Source organism: Haemaphysalis longicornis, unplaced genomic scaffold (genome assembly GCF_048455015.1).
Source record: "Haemaphysalis longicornis isolate Haplotype H1 unplaced genomic scaffold, Haemaphysalis longicornis Haplotype H1 scaffold_9, whole genome shotgun sequence".
Classification (NCBI taxonomy): domain Eukaryota; kingdom Metazoa; phylum Arthropoda; class Arachnida; order Ixodida; family Ixodidae; genus Haemaphysalis; species Haemaphysalis longicornis.
The window spans coordinates 64,074,325-64,090,094 of NW_027526460.1; the positions used below are offsets into that span (position 1 = coordinate 64,074,325).

Consider the following 15,770-nt stretch of genomic DNA (forward strand, 5'->3'; position numbering starts at 1 on the left):
TTCGTCACACTCGCATAACTAGGCCGTCATTGTGTTTATCGGCCAAATAAATTGCGTGTATTGCCACTGAATAAGTCCAAACGGCCGCACCCTGCTTTCTCTGCCTTGTTTTTTTTTTTCTTTTTTTGTGTGTAGTTCCGGGTGTCACACAGTTGTCGGTTGTTGCCTAGTTGTTATCTGTACTTAAGAACATGAGCTGTGTCAGAACATATTGCCATTTTGTCGCCTGACAGATGGTTATATACGCTGCGGGATCTATATTTTTCTGATGTGCGCATTTTTTGTTTAATATATGAGCGTTTTTACAAATAAATGCTAGCTGATTGGTTATGGGGTTAAATGCACCGACGCTACACAGGCGATTAGGCGCACCGTAGTGGAAATCTGCTTAATTTGGCCACCTGGGTATCTTAACCGTCCGCCGAAATCTGAAACACACAGCATTTTCGCTCTTCGCCTCCATTAGAAAAGCAGCCGCCGTGGCCAGGAATCGAACCCGCATCCCTGAGCTACGAATAACGGATAGTTGGAAGTAGCGCTTGTGCCTGTCGTCCTTGGTGTAATTTGTTGCGTTTTACACGCCTACATTAGGCATTTCATGTGGGGTGTCTTGCTTCTTTATTCAGGTATGGTCATACGGAATACGCTTCTTTCCGAAAATTGTATAAAGCTGGCCATAAAATAAAACATTATGTGTCGGGAATGTTGCAAGCACAGTATATACGCGAACAGCTTTTGCTCTGATCTTATTCTGTAAACAACTGCCTTCCGTATATATCGTTTTTATAAACCAACAAAAATATCTGGGCCATATCAGTTAGACCAGCTGCCTCATTTCATGCGGAAATGCCACAGCGAAAGCTCACTGGTCGTGTTGTCAACACTCAAGATGCGTTGCTCTTACTTTGCGCGGATAGGCGGCGACACGGAGCTTGCGGTGAGGTGGTGCTGCCCTCGTGCGGTCAGCTCCCCCAACTACGCGTCACAAAAAATCCCACGCGCCGAACCGGTATTGCGAAGGCCGTAAGGGGAGCGTGGGAGGAGGAGAGTCGAGCCCGGCCGTGCACTTGCTTAGTAAAAACAACACCAATCATTGCTATATGAATGTGGTTAGAAGTTGCTTTAATTTGTAGTGCTATACACATGCTGACTGCAATCCTGGTATTGGCACTAACGAGAAATCCTGGCAAAGCAAATGCTGCAGGACACTTTGACACTTAAGGATCCGGATGAACTTCAGAAACTCCAAAGGCATTGATAACGATTCCTTTTGCCTAGCAGCACCAGTAGCGCATACATTTAAAGCTTATACAAGTATACTATGATCAAAAATACAGAGAAAGCTATTTAAAACGGTGTACCAGTCATTCGAAGGTGCCAATCAGTTTTTTTAGGATCTATAACAACGGAAAATGTGGCTAGTGACCTTGTAAACGTAAATACGATGACAACCACGAGCACTTATATCAAGTATGCAAAAAGACAACATGTAGCGCGGTGGGACCTTGCCTGCGTCGCTAGCGCAAATGAGGATGCTCTATTTGTATTAGCGACGGAATATATACGTTCTCGTTTTATCAGTGTGGAAAACGTCACATCACAGTCAACACTGCAGCTCTACTACATTTTATTTACATATTAAAACCACCTCTTCTGTAGATCTGATGGCTTTCTTTGAAGGAACACAAATAGAAACAATCGATCTGTATATTTTCGGTGCCGTTAGAGAACGTTAAGAATATCGGTGTCTCTCTCTCCATCGAATGAATGGTTTTTGAGCGTAAAGAATTGAGGTAACGAAATAAAAATTCGGCAGATTAAAGACAAAAAATTGGCGCACGTTCCACTAGTGGAACAAGGCTGGAGAAACAGCCGAGCTGGCGGACCCTCTCCTTCCGTCAAAGACCCGGCTGTTGCACATCACATGGATTTTCCAACTTGTCGTTAAATGTTCTGCATGACTGGCAGGCCAGGATAGTTTTTTCCGCAGGCTTCCACGTCTCTCCCGAAGTGGACCCACGGGCTAGAACCCGCGGCAACCGGCTTCGCGAACTCGGCGTCTGTAGTGCCAACGTGATGGCTGTGCTCCTTACTTCAGGCGCGAACGCACGTAAACCGGCGAGCAGAACAGCACGCGAGAGATCGTGCCATGAACGCCGAGCAGAGTGTTTTTAAGGTCGAGCTATCGGACGCCTGGCGCTCTTCACAAGGCACATGCTTACCTGCGCTTGGTATTTTTTCTCGGTACTTTTTTACGAGCGCCTCACGTGGCGCAAGCCCACGCGCAAGCCTGGCGATGCCGGGCGCCCCTCACGAGGCGGACGCTCACGTGCGCTCGCCTCGTGGGGGTGGGGGCTGCCCGAAGCGCCAGAACTGCCCACCGCAGCCCCACCTGCCGAATCGCAGGGACAGGGCGCACCCATCGTCTCCTACTCGGGACACGCAAGATGGAACGCGCTCCCTGTACGGCTGCGCAAAGGGCGACTAGCAGTTGAGGACTAGCCTCCAGCAGAGCTCCCAGTGCGCACGCGGTAGTACCCAGACAACTGACGCGTCCACGAGTGGTGCCTATCCATACACCCACGTAGTGTTCAGGGCCGAGTAAAACCACTCGCGAACTCTGTCATATCAGACAGGCAGCTGGTCCCGGGGGACATTCCCCCGAACGCAGTCCTCCGGCGGATTGCTCACCGGGGTCCCGGATGGGGTAGAGGTCCGCCTGACACAGTTTGTGCATGATCCGCTAGGTGGGTAGGTCGAGTCCGTGGCCACCCCGGCTAGGCCGAAGTGGTTGTCAAGTCCGGGATTACCCGCACCCCAGGTATGTGGTGGTTGGACGCCGGGCTCAGTTGGCCCGGCGCCCCTCACACATTTGAACCCTTGGTTCCACCACACGGCCGCTTAGGCCGGTTGCCAGGCACACCTTTAGCTGTTCGACTCGTGAGTGCGGACGTTGCCCGTGGGGCACCACATGGAGGCGGGTGCGGGCAGGGGGGAGTGTACGCCAACTCCTACTACTCCCCCCGGAACAGATGGTCAATGCTCCTGGTCCTGGTAACGCACGGCGGAACTAAAGCTTAAACATCTCTGCTGCTAAAAATAATCCACAAACGCTGCAAAACCACACGGAATAGCAAACAGCTGCGCGGGACTGGCCCCACCAAAACAAAAGCCTATTTGCGGATTAGAGCGGTGCGTATGAGTGAAACTAACAGCTTTTGAAACAAAGGCAACTAAAACAGCTCCTTTACCGACGTGTACTGAAGGGGGGATGACAATGAGTAGTTTCTTGTCCAGGTTATTGTGGGATAATATTGAAACCAAACCGGTAACCAAAAAGTATTTCAACACGAAGCACGTTAGTATCAGCAACAACGCGGATCGTTCAATGGGTACAGGAAGAGAGAAAAGAGCACGACGTTTGACGCCGCGAAACATTCAACCTGCACGTGTTTACGTCCTCTTAAATTTAAAATGCTGCGGAGCGCCAAGCTAGAGCAAACTTTGCCCAAGCATTTCAGGATCATCAGCAAAGAAGGTTCCACTGATATTACGCATACAGTAGCTAGAGGATGTTTATCAAGGCATTAGTATCATTGTCGGCGCTCTTTTCGGTCACGGTGATTTGGCCCGCACAATGGGCTGATCCAATAGGTATAGAAAAAACCGGTTCTCGCAATTCCACGCGTACGGAGAGAGCCCGCTCGTATAGTAGTCCGTATTTTGCCTCAGGTTCTGCGGTCGTGAATAGCTTTGCGATGCGTGAATAGCTTTGCGATGAATAGCTTTGAACAAGCCCTACTCAGCGCTTTGTTCGCCAAGTCTAACAAGGCTGCCTATAGAATTATGCGGAACGCTTGCAATGAGTTAGAATACATGTCCCACCAGTTTAATGATTATCAGTAGATAAACCTTTCACAACTCGGGAAGAGCACGTTCTCAAAATTGTATAGAAGCTGTCTGTTTCTGACCGAAAATATTGAGATTTTCCACAAACTTTCGTGATTTCTTTGATCATACCGACTACGGGTTTTGTTAGCGTCATTTGTGATCAGATGTCCTGCCAGAATGCTCTAATAATAAATATTGCTAATATCTTAAAAGCTGCAATTCGGTTTCTTACTGGGCTGCATAGCGATGGGCCTGTAGGAGCCCCACTGTCCATCACAGTACACGTTCATGACAAGATCACGTTCAACGATGTCTCTGTATTCTGGGTTGCTTGGGCTAAATTCGGACAACTTCTTGCTTCCGCTCCGGCCTGCGTCGAACACGCACCTGGAAATTGAATAATCGAATAACAAAACTTGTATTTGCACAGCTACTGCTCGACTTTATTGATCCACTTTTCTTACGAAACAACAATGTGGCCAGATTTGCCACGAACCTTAACTCTTTGCTACCTGCATCGCGTACAAATTATGGGAAAGTGACCTCTGCTTTTTCGGCCATTTCTTTATAGAATGACCTGCCTCTTTCTTCAAAATTGATTTCTATATTGGCGTCATTGAAAAACTCGCCTAACTTCTTTCTGACAAATTATTAGCTGCCTGTTTTGGGATGTTTGGTTATATTATTCAGATAATTGTATTTTGATAGAAAATGTCCGCCGTTGAATAGAATATGTTAATTTCTTTTTATCTATTTTTTCCTTTTTTCTTTGCGTAGCGTTTGGTTGCATATCATGTCACTTAGCAAATATTCATTACTCACCCCAAGATATTGCATAATTGATTGCCATTCATTTTTATCACGTGTTGCTTGTTTGCTTGATCTAGTTCCTTGTTTGTTAGTAGTCATCGATGCTCCCGTTGCAGATTTTAACTTAGGGAACCTCGCCTGTACAATACTATTACTGTACTAATTTCTTGGTATCACTAATAAAGTGAAACTGAAAGGAAAGAGGACGCGCTTGCCCTTCTTTAAAAAATTGATACGAGAGCGCAGAAGAAGTGACAACTGGGCTAGCTGGTAGTGGGACATCTTGAAGGTAGTGCACTCAAACACGGACACTAGCGAAAGAAACGACAAACCACAGCGCTGTGGTTTGTCGTTTCTTTCGCTAGTGTCCGTGTTTAAGTGCGCTACCTTCAAGATATGAGAGCGCCAGTTTCTAAACACCGCCACGGTTGCTCAACGTAGCTATAATAGAACGACTATTCTCACAACTGCTGCAGCGAACATTTATATACACGGGCACCCATTACACTAGATTACCAGGTCTTGTGATGGTAAGCACTCTCAGGGTTATAAAATCTGCAAAATCACCAGTTTCGTAGTTTCTTGGCGCGAACTTTCACTCGCCGAGGCTAGTAAAAACGTCGTTGGCGAGGTAGAAAATCACGGGTTGTTCCAATACGTCTGAAGATTTCTGCAACTGCGAGCTTGATATACAACGTTAAGCTTCTGTTAGTTATATCTGCAATTACGGTAAGAACACGACGAAAAATACTACAGGATTTTAGACCAATGATGCCTTTGGTCTAATACACATACTGATTCTTCAGTCCCAGCAAATATGTAGCGCTTCACTAAACACTCATTCGCATCTCACCGTGAGGTCAGTTGGTAAACAAACTCTCCGTTCTCGTTTCGGATAATGGGTAGCTCACTGCTCTGTAGCATTCTTTGTTAATATTGCAGCAGCCTCTCCGACACTATTGTAGCACATAAGTTCGCGTACAGCACGATTCGGCCAAACTGATTCCGCAAATATGGCGTTAACGCAATTCCATTCAATATAGTCATGTCGTGTGAGTAGTGTGCGAATATCTACCTTCGTCTTCTGTGCGGTTGTTGCTTGTTAACTGATGTGAGTCCGGGGACCGGATGCGTTATTTGACACCAATTAAAAAGGGATCACTTTGGTCCATACGATGTCGCGCAAGGGGGGTTCTGACAACCGGAATGAAGGAAATTTCTTAGCATCAACGCCGAGCAGGTCATCAAAGGACAACACTCGTGGTACATGAATACTGGGAATAAAATTCACAAGTAAGAGAAAACTCTGTTTCGTGACACGTATAGGTGGCACAAGGGCTCGCGTGGATTCGAGATAAGTACAGGAGAGCGGGTTCTAAGGTTTAAGCGCAGAGTTGATATTCCTGGTGACGCCGTTATTGTGACCACACATAGCGATAAGTACGCTTGAGACCATTATATAAACGACAACAAGAAGTTTAAAGTTGGTTAGCCCTATGGATACAGAGAAGTTAATTCAGATATCCAATTGCGGAGAATTTAAATAGCTAGCCAGCCTAAACTTTCAGCAACCTGTTTGAGGCAAGGTTAAATTATAATACACCACATTTATAACAGTGAAGTTCACTGTGATCTTGCTAAATACCTACCTTACGTTCCTGCCGACACTTTCCTGCCGCAGACATGTCATAAGACCCAAGGTTCCGTCCAGCCCGCCATTTTCGCCGACAATCCATAAAGTTTGTCCGGGCTGCCCGCTTTCGCAGTTGAGTGCTTTCTCCTTTAGCGTCTTGACCCAGTCAAGGTTCGCGCTTTCTACCTTGACCACTTCTTGCGTGGACGATGAACAAGGGGGCGAACAGAGTCGGAACAGCAGCAGGGACGATAAGTTGTTCGAGTAGTGCGCGATTAGACGGAATTGGTTGTCTTCAAACGCCGCCTGTAACTCTTGACATGAAGAAGATTTATGTGGCGCTTCGCCAAAACTTTTTAGAAACAGTTCAGCCGGTGTCATGCATGTTCGCATGGCGATGAACACAAAAGCATTTCTTTTGCAGTATGATGACAGTTTCTCAAGAAGGGAATGGACCTCAGTGGGGTCGCCGGTGTGTATTCTTGCGACGATTAATTCGGCTTCAAAGAGTCCACTTTCGAAGGAAATAGCCGAAGCCAAGTTAGTTATCGTTACACCTTCCAGGGGTTCTTCCGAAATGAGGCTACCTGGAAATACGTGTCCTACCACGTACTCGATCTTCATCCATGTTTTGGACATGGACAACAAAGATCTCACCCAGGGTGCCAGCAGCAGGCTGTCTTTTTCCAACGTCAACTCGAGGACTCTGATTTTGGTACCATATATGTTCTCCGTGACAATGTCGAGAAGGAATCTCAACGGGTCTTCTTGAAATAGAGCTGTGTTCAGTATGTCCTGTTCGAGGTCTGTTTTGTTGAAAGATTGAGCTGATTTGACGCATGTGTCCAACGAAGATGGCGAGTCCTTTACTGAGTTGAGAATAGTGATGAGCGTTCGCAGGAGGACACAACTCTCAGCAGGATCCTCGGGAACATGGTCAAGTGTTAAAGCGATCCCGCCAGGAGAGGAGCTGAAGAGGTTTGTGTTGTGGGTGCAGTTTGGAGCGCAGAGGTCTAGAATGCGTCGGACAATGGCGGAACACATCTCTATGTAAGCTTGCATGGAGTCCTGCCGTTGTTGCCTGTTGGAATCCCTGTCGAAGAATGGCACAAAATTGTACTCTTCCATGAGCGGAACTTGGTCTTTCCAAATCGATATGGGGCTGAAAACAACATCCCGTATGACGACTCCTCCAGCACTGCATGTCTGCAGGTAGCGTTCGTATGCTATGTCTACACCTGCATAGAAAAATGAAAAATGAACGTGGGTTAACTACTTCCTTTTGCCTTCATTGCCGTCTTTTAAAAACATCTACTAGTCAACCCCCGAAAATATGTGCAGGGGATAATTCCCCACTTTTAGAGCTCCTCCCACCAATGCCCGAATACGAAAGCCCGAAGAAGTGCTTTGTCGGAAATACGTGTAACAAATACCAGCATGTGAAAAACTGACTCTTCCTTTGTGAGAAAGCTTTATCGCCTCCACAACGCTACTCTTCTTGACGTTTACACAGTGTAAAGGCGCTGCAGAAATGGTCGTACTTCAGCTAAGTAGACAGAAGTCATTTTCCGCCAAGTTGTGCCGTGTTAACTCTCAGACAACCACCTTACTCATGAAATGTCAGTACACCATGGGGACCGCACACTTGGAAGCTTTCCCATTCCGTTTATTTCAGTGATTAGTACACCGTTATATCAACACTTTTTAAAGTCTAAAATAACACTGATGTCAACTTACCGGCCTGTGCATTGTGTCCAATGACGTTGGCGTGGGCCTTGGGGTCTACACTGCAGAACTCAATTTGCACTGGTTGCGTGCTTGCTCGGTGATGGTTGCTTAGAGCAAGAAATTGGAGCATGGCGTCTATAAAGGTCACCCAGTTGTCCTCCCACTTGAGCTTGCCGCGACGAACTGGGAAAATGTTATTTAAACAACCCGTTTGTTCAGTCAGTGGCAACTGAGGGTACATATACTCAGTAAGCAAACTCTGCGACTGAGATGGTAAAGCAAGGATATAATTTTTCACAAAGTCTAAGCTCATGCACATCATGTAATTTTCTAGCGCTGCCTAGAGGTGCACATTTCCCTACTGCCATTTGTATAGGGGGTTGCAAAAATGAATGAACTTGTTTATTTTCCATGAAACCTCTGCTGCATCGAGCTCAAAGGTTGCACAAAAATCGCAATTTATGGCTTATGTTTGCCAACACATACCACTCACAATTACAGTTTTTACTTCGCAAGAAAATAAAAATCTGGCTTCGCATATTGGAGCAGGTAAGGACTGCTTCGTTTCTTACAGCTACATCGATAAAACAAATAATCTAGAAGGAAGCCATTCAGACTTCAAAATTGGTTTAATTTAATGAAACATGCCAAGAAAGCTTCTTCTTTCACTAGTATTGAAAAATTACGCGCTTTATTGGTACTTCCATGTAAAGTTTTCCCACACAGGACGCGGGCTCTTTTCCCTCCCGCTTTTCTGATGGTGGCGAAAAGTAAAAACGGCCGCGAGTACGAGATTTCGGCGTAGGTTGAAGATCCCAAGGTGGTCAAAATTAATCCGGAGCCCTCCACTACAGCTGGCCTCATCGCCTGCATTGCGTCAATGGGTTAAAACCTAAAACCAATAAATTACCAGTCGTTTCCAGACATATAAATGCTGCTGCTTTTCTTTTTCTGTTACACCAGATGTCCCCCACTTCACTCTGTAGCGCCCTTCGGGCCCTGAGGGTATTCAAATAAATATATAAATAAATAAATAAATAAATAAATAAATAAATAAATAAATAAATAAATAAATAAATAAATAAATAAATAACCCAATTTTGATCCTAAGATAGTTTAAAGTGGATGATTTATTTTTGCAACTGCATGGATGTCTAAAACATGCTTTTACGCTTTTGAATATATAGGCAGCACCTGAGTGGCCGTCGCAAGGTATTCTGTTTCACTGCACCTGCACAAATCATTTAGTCACGTGAATAGAGCATGAACTGAGCATTAGCCCAAGCACTGCACGTACACCTGATGGCCTAGATGAATTAGATCAAGGTGACTTGAACGTAGTCATACGTTGCGTATCGAACTTTTTGTGTTGTATTAGTTTCTGTTCTGCAGCGAATGTTCGAAATTAAGGTTCAAATGTTTTTCCATGGCCATGCATCTGTAACGTAACAAATAAATATCCGTAAATTGCAGACGCTAAGAAACCAAGAAAACCAAGAAACTCACACTCAACATCACTTCTCAAAATGCCCTGAAACATCCCCTTGCACTGGTATCCGCGCAGTCTTAGTTCTTTGTAGATGTCGGCAGCCTCCAGCTCGAATAAAACTTCTTCTTCAGGTGTGCAAGGTGGCCCGAGGTTGAGAGGTTTTACGTCTCCATCAGCCATGCGAATTCGGCCACTCGCCCCAACGATGTCATTCTTGCTGACTTGGAACCGTCCCGACTCGCGCATGACGTTCACCAGCAGACGGACCACACCTGTAGGTAACAGGTGAGCCTGTTACGTTGCCCTCCCGCAGTGAACTTTCGTTGGGTACTGTTGCACATTCCCTTGCCACCTACGCATTAACAGATGTACACCGCGTGTGCAGCTTTTCTGTGACACACACTTGGCCGCCGAATGCGTTGAAGATTCTTGAACTATCGTTCATCGTCTTGTGTAAAAAATCATACAGTGTGTATAAAACTAGCGATGTGTACTTTCATAAAGGTCCTCGAGGATTGTGTCTTCAAGCAGCAATATTTGTTTGGTATCAAAAGCAAGGAGTAGCTTTCACACAGACACAACGTTCACTGGAGGTAGTTAGGCGACCAATCAAAAACGAATATATTTGAGCCAAATATTAGATCAATACAGCCTCAGGAAATGAATGCGTAGCTTGCACAAGGTCGGTCATACCTAAGATTTTCATGGTGGGAAAAACATCTGCCTAAATTGGGAGGTCCCTCCGGTCGCGCGACACAAACACACACAGCACGATAATGACATTACACTCCGCTCCTTCCTTGAAGAGGTGCAAGACCGGGTCAATTGGCAGTTTATCATATATACCACTTCGGAAAAACAGGGACCATAGTGAACGCTTACCAGATGAACGCTGACTTCTACCTTAATTTCTACACCGAATCATATAATTTATAAGCACCCGTAGATACACATTGACAAAATTGGTCAACGCCCCAAATAATGATGCGCAATAGATAAAAACACAGAAGACGCCGTGAAACACTCCCCTGGCAAACAATTTTTGAGTCAACCTTATTAAGACAGTCTTCTTACGCCAGCAGAGATTTGTTTGTTTGAATGTTCAAGTTCCTTGTTCACCCTGGCTTTAGCAGACAAGCCTACCGATGCGTTACTTAGCTTTGGTATTTCCGCTGCCTAGAATCTTTCTTTTTTACCTGATCCCCATGTTACAGAACTTATTTTTCATTGGTCAAACTACAGAGTGCACTTGCAATAACGGCAATGCTGTATGCCAAAAATTTCCTCTCTCGCTGATCTGTGCATGGCAAAAACATTCCCGGATTCTTTTGTTCAGACATGTGGCCGTCTCATCCTCGTACTTTCTGCGACATGACAAAAAAAAAATCTCACGGGTTACCGACATACCAAATGCCAGAAATTCTGTTTTCTCCCCAATAAAGCACGCATGCGATTCTTTTTTTGAAGGCACAAATTTTGCAAAGGATTGGCAGTTTGTCTGGGGGCAAAAAAACACGCACCACTCCATCTAACGACACCGATAATTTAAGGCGACGCTTTGTCGAGATAAATTCCTTCGTTGTCGTTTGAATTTGGACTACGGCTCGCAAACGGTTCGGACTTTCAGTCGTTGAGATTTTACGATGACGTCCGAGCAGATTGAATATTTGGTCGCAGCGGGTTTGACTTTGACCCTTGACCACTTGATTTCGCGCGAGGAACTTTGCGCTCAGCAATCATCCCCTTTACAATGAGGGGTGCACAATTTTCTACCTAATTTCGCACGTCCATGCACCGCTGTTCAATTCTAGCGTTGTTGCCGGTATTGGAATGGCGGAATCGGATAGACGTCGGCTTCACAACGCAAGGGACAAATGCTCGATTCCCCCACGGGAAGCGCTTTAAAATTTCTTCACTTCCTCCACGATCTTCATAGTCGTCAGAAATAGATGTCTGTCCTGCAGTGCGCTTTCAATACAAAATAAGAAATAGGCTTAAAAACCCCCTTTCCATTGCTGGCATTAATTAAACTCTGTTGTAGAGGGGCTGGATCAGGCGCAGGTGGCAACAAAGTATGTGCAGGCGATCCTCATCTAATGCAGGCGGCAATCTGCAACGTGCCGACTCTTGCACTCCAATGCACATCCAAACCGTGTTGCTTACCGCCGCATGTGTTCAGACCTTTAACAAAAGGCTCACGGCCTCCTATTTATCATCGTCGAGGGAAGGACCGACACAGGCTCACCTTCCGGAGCTTTGTCCCTACCAGTTTGTGCAAAATCAAGTTTCTTCAGCATCATCCCTACTTCTCTGGACTGCTAATGGCACTAGAAATGCAGCAACTACTGCATTCGTGCCCGAGTTAAGGTCTATACATTTCCCGGTGACGTATTTTGACGTCAGTGAGTAACTGCAGCTTGCTTATGTGCAAAGGATACCCGTTGTCTACGTCCAGTCTCTAGGTGCGACGGTAGTCCCAACGGCAACTAATTACGCTTGACGTAAAAAGCCTTAAGGCTGAGACTAAATGCACTCGAAGCAGCGTGTTACTTACTGCACGTGAAATTTAACATTCGGGCGATGATGTCCATCGTAATACACTGTAAAATATTGAAGTTCACACATTTGGTACATCCGCCGAGGTAGGCTATCAGTGATTTTGCCCTAATAGCGAATTGATATGAAAGAGACAATTGTTTCTAAATTTTAACGATAGTTCCAGGCAAACGTATACGCCCCCCAAAAATGGCAATTTTAGGTTTTTTTCTCTTCCGGCAGCAGACTACAAACTGCGGTATGCACGTGAGATGTCGTATCATTACTAAAGTATTGCAAAAATACCGCCACGAAATACCTCGGGCTGCCATGCGGCGGATAATTAACCCAACATTGCTGCTTCACGAAATCCGTAAACTTTTGCTTTTAACTGTACAATTTTACTGTATAGGTAAGAACCTACGGCGTATCGTGAAATTAGAACACAAATAAACTTTCCGCTCACCGCTTTTTGGCAGTATGATGTCTTCATGAATAGTTACATTCTCGAAGATAATGGGGGCCTCATCAAAGGGCTTAGCGGAATGTTCTGCCCAGACCCTCCACACCAGGACCATGTAAGCGGCAGCAGGAAACACCACATTTCCATTCAACATGCGCTCCGCAAGGTAGGCGTCCCGGTCATGGGCTGTCAAATCCACCTCTACAACCTCCTCGGACACCTGTGAGTACGTAAGCACCCCGGCCATTGCAGAGTTAGTAAACGATTGTTTTTGTTTCTCTAATGTCTAATAATATATTCAGCATCCAGAAAGGAGCGCGTTTCTTATTGTGTTGACTTGGAAATCTATCATAATTATCAAAGGAGAAGATTAGGGTGGAAACATGCTGAGTGCTAGTAATCTGCACTTTGATCTTGGGCCAACATAGAATTTTTACCAGCTGAAATGGCAAGCCAAGCTTTGTCCGTGACTGACATCTTTAGACTTCTTAAAGAATGTTCGCGTCTTTTAGGAATTTACCGGCAGGGCGCTGAAAAGATTGGAATTAGAGCTCGTCTAACCTTGGTTTTGTTGAAAAAGTCCTTCCATCCGACGACCTTCCAGCTCTGCGAGTGGTCCCAGCCGACAAAATGCGAGATGCTTGGGGTACCTCGAGGAACGGGCCACGGCACAGGGGGGTAGAGTGAACGCAGATCGAGTTGCACACCGAGTGCGTGCAGTCGGCCCAGCGTCTCCAGGAAGAGAGTAATGTTGTCTGAATCGCGCTTCATAAGCCCCAGGCACGTGGCGTCGGAGCCCAGTACCCCGCAGACGATTGCCTGCAATCGATATAGTTTACAACACGCGTGGGATTTAGGTACTTACAAAACTAAACTTACGCCAAGAATGAGAAGCTGCTAACAATTCAAAGGGCATGCCTAGGATGCTGCTGATAGGAATTTGTCCGACATCCCAGCTTGTTAAAACGGTAGAGCAGAGAAGCTGTATTCGCGAAACCATGGTAAAACAGTACGAATACATGTACGCCTCATTTTATTGCATTTTTTTAAGGCGGAAGCGTTATCGCCGTCTCCACGCTGTGTCTAGCTCTCAGCGTCGCGAATCCCCTCTTCTATGTCTCCCGCGACGCAAGACTGGCTTAACGGTCATGATTACCTTCCGAGAGCTGTGGATGCTCTCCTTCTTTCATCGACACGTCGGCGAGCTGCGACGACGTCGATCCCGCGGAGTCGTGACTCGCACCGAAACGCAATCTATTGAAAGAGCGTAATTTTCTCCCTCTAGCTCGCCAGCTACGTCTTAAACACGAGGAGATGGCACGTTTCGGGGTGCAAAAAGGCATTGGCGAGACCCCCACATTCTCTCCCTCTTTGTGGCTTGGCACCCCTCCCACTCGATTTCTATCTCCCATGCGCACTCTGAGTTTGGAGCGTTTTCTGTTCACTTTCGCGGAAACGTTTCCGCAGGTATAGTCAGACCCACTGTCAAAGCAGTGCTTGTGTGGTAACAGTTGCCGTAAATGTCTATGTGAAATAAAAGGAGTCCAAAATATGGGAGATGTAAAGCCCTGCGACCAAGCAGAGAACCCAGTTATGTTAAGAACGTTAATTACGTTTTTCTGTGCCAGCTAAGAGTTGAAAGCCGCATTTTGGGGCCTGATTGTGCTCAAGTGAAGTGCAAAGTTTCTTGTTGTTTAATTACCTGCAGTAGACAATGGGGCGCAATCTCGATCACGATGGCGTCCGTGGGCACATGCTGCAGAGCCTCGTAGAAAAGCACAGGCGAGAGAAAATTGTTGACGAGGTACTCCGCAGAACAACGCTGAGCGATGGGCTTGTTCCAGCAGCTTTCTGGCACTGATGAGCTGACCCAGCGATAACTGCGCAACTCCGGCTCAGGTATCACCTTACCGACAGAGAAAAAAAAACAGCATTTTCACGAAAATGCCTCTCTAAATGTATTCTGTTTTCCCGATTCGTGGTGATTCCCAAGAATACGAGTACAGCTCATTCGGGGCTAGCCCCCGTTCAACGTACTTATATTAGGGGCCAAGCACCTTAGGACCTCGCTTTGTCCGTGGCTTGTCCCTTGGCATCCGTGTGCATAGTGTTGCGCATGCGCGAGGAACATTGGTATTCGTGTTGGATTTCGATTGGATTGAATTGGATTAAATTGAATTGTATCGGATTGGATTGGATTGGAATTTTATATACTGTACACACGCACTGTCGCTCATTTACATGCGGGAGTGGGCCATGCCACGCGTGATTTACGGTAAGAACGATCCCCGGTGCTTCGCCCACTCGTTTTTACTTCGCGGAGATGAGTGAAGTTTTTTAACAAAGTGCCTTTTTTTTGCCTTAGTGAAGGTAATTATCAGTATGTTTTCTCACTCAATGTTTCTGAAAAATGGCACGTTTTGACCGCAAAGTGAGGGCGGAAAAATGTTGTACACGAAATTCCTTTGGCTGCTGAGGTTGATGCCTGTGTAGGCGTAACATGAAGTTTGGTGTCCCCGTAAAGAAACCCACGTGCTTTGACCTATTCCGCAGCCCTCTACGTCTGCGATTTATTCCCAGTTGCAGTACGTGGAGTTCCAATCCAAACAATAAAATATTTATACTTCCGTGCATAATCTCCCTGTGACGAAGTTGTTCACAAAAGGGCCTTGCGATGTTAAACGACAGAAAACGCTGGTAGGATTGGCGTACTATGAAGAAGCAACATCAGGCGTACCGTGAATCTGCGAGTTACAACTTTACCTTTTCGAGCGCCTCTAGCAGTGCAGGTCCAATGCCCCGTATGCAAGCCGAATGGAAGGCCACGTTGAGGCTGTTCACTTCGCAGACAAACACATTATCCGCCTTGAGCTCTTTTACAAACTGGGCCATGGGATCCGCGAGGCCGGAGACAGTCACAAGGTCCTTGGCATTGTGACAGGCACAGAATATTTCACCTCGGCCGCGATATTCAGCCTCTTCCCAAGTAAGGCCTGTGGAAAAGATGTTCGCAGCTTAATTTATATATTTAGGGCATGGTGGATGGGATTACTACATAGAACGTTTGATGTGGTGATACATTTAAATGGGTCATGTGGTAAAATTTCTAAACTTTATCTTACGAAAGGAAGTGATAGGGAAACACCCACCAAGAGTTGGGACTGAGGCCAAGCCGTGCGATTAAGTAGATGTTTCATACCTTACCGATTCGGCTACCCAGG

The 15,770-nt window shown here is 46.0% G+C and overlaps 1 protein-coding gene across 1 annotated transcript in view; it reads right to left on the reverse strand.

Moving 5' to 3' along the window:
* LOC144151589 (fatty acid synthase-like) overlaps positions 1 to 15,770 on the reverse strand; it is a 62,115-nt gene that overhangs the window by 18,524 nt on the left and 27,821 nt on the right. The window contains exons 10-17 of the mRNA XM_077682696.1: positions 15,313 to 15,542; positions 14,252 to 14,455; positions 13,111 to 13,368; positions 12,553 to 12,769; positions 9,569 to 9,823; positions 8,072 to 8,245; positions 6,351 to 7,572; positions 4,124 to 4,278 (exon numbers count right to left, since the gene is read on the reverse strand). Coding sequence (XP_077538822.1) covers positions 4,124 to 4,278; positions 6,351 to 7,572; positions 8,072 to 8,245; positions 9,569 to 9,823; positions 12,553 to 12,769; positions 13,111 to 13,368; positions 14,252 to 14,455; positions 15,313 to 15,542 — 2,715 coding nt within the window. The remainder of the gene's footprint in view (positions 1 to 4,123; positions 4,279 to 6,350; positions 7,573 to 8,071; positions 8,246 to 9,568; positions 9,824 to 12,552; positions 12,770 to 13,110; positions 13,369 to 14,251; positions 14,456 to 15,312; positions 15,543 to 15,770) is intronic.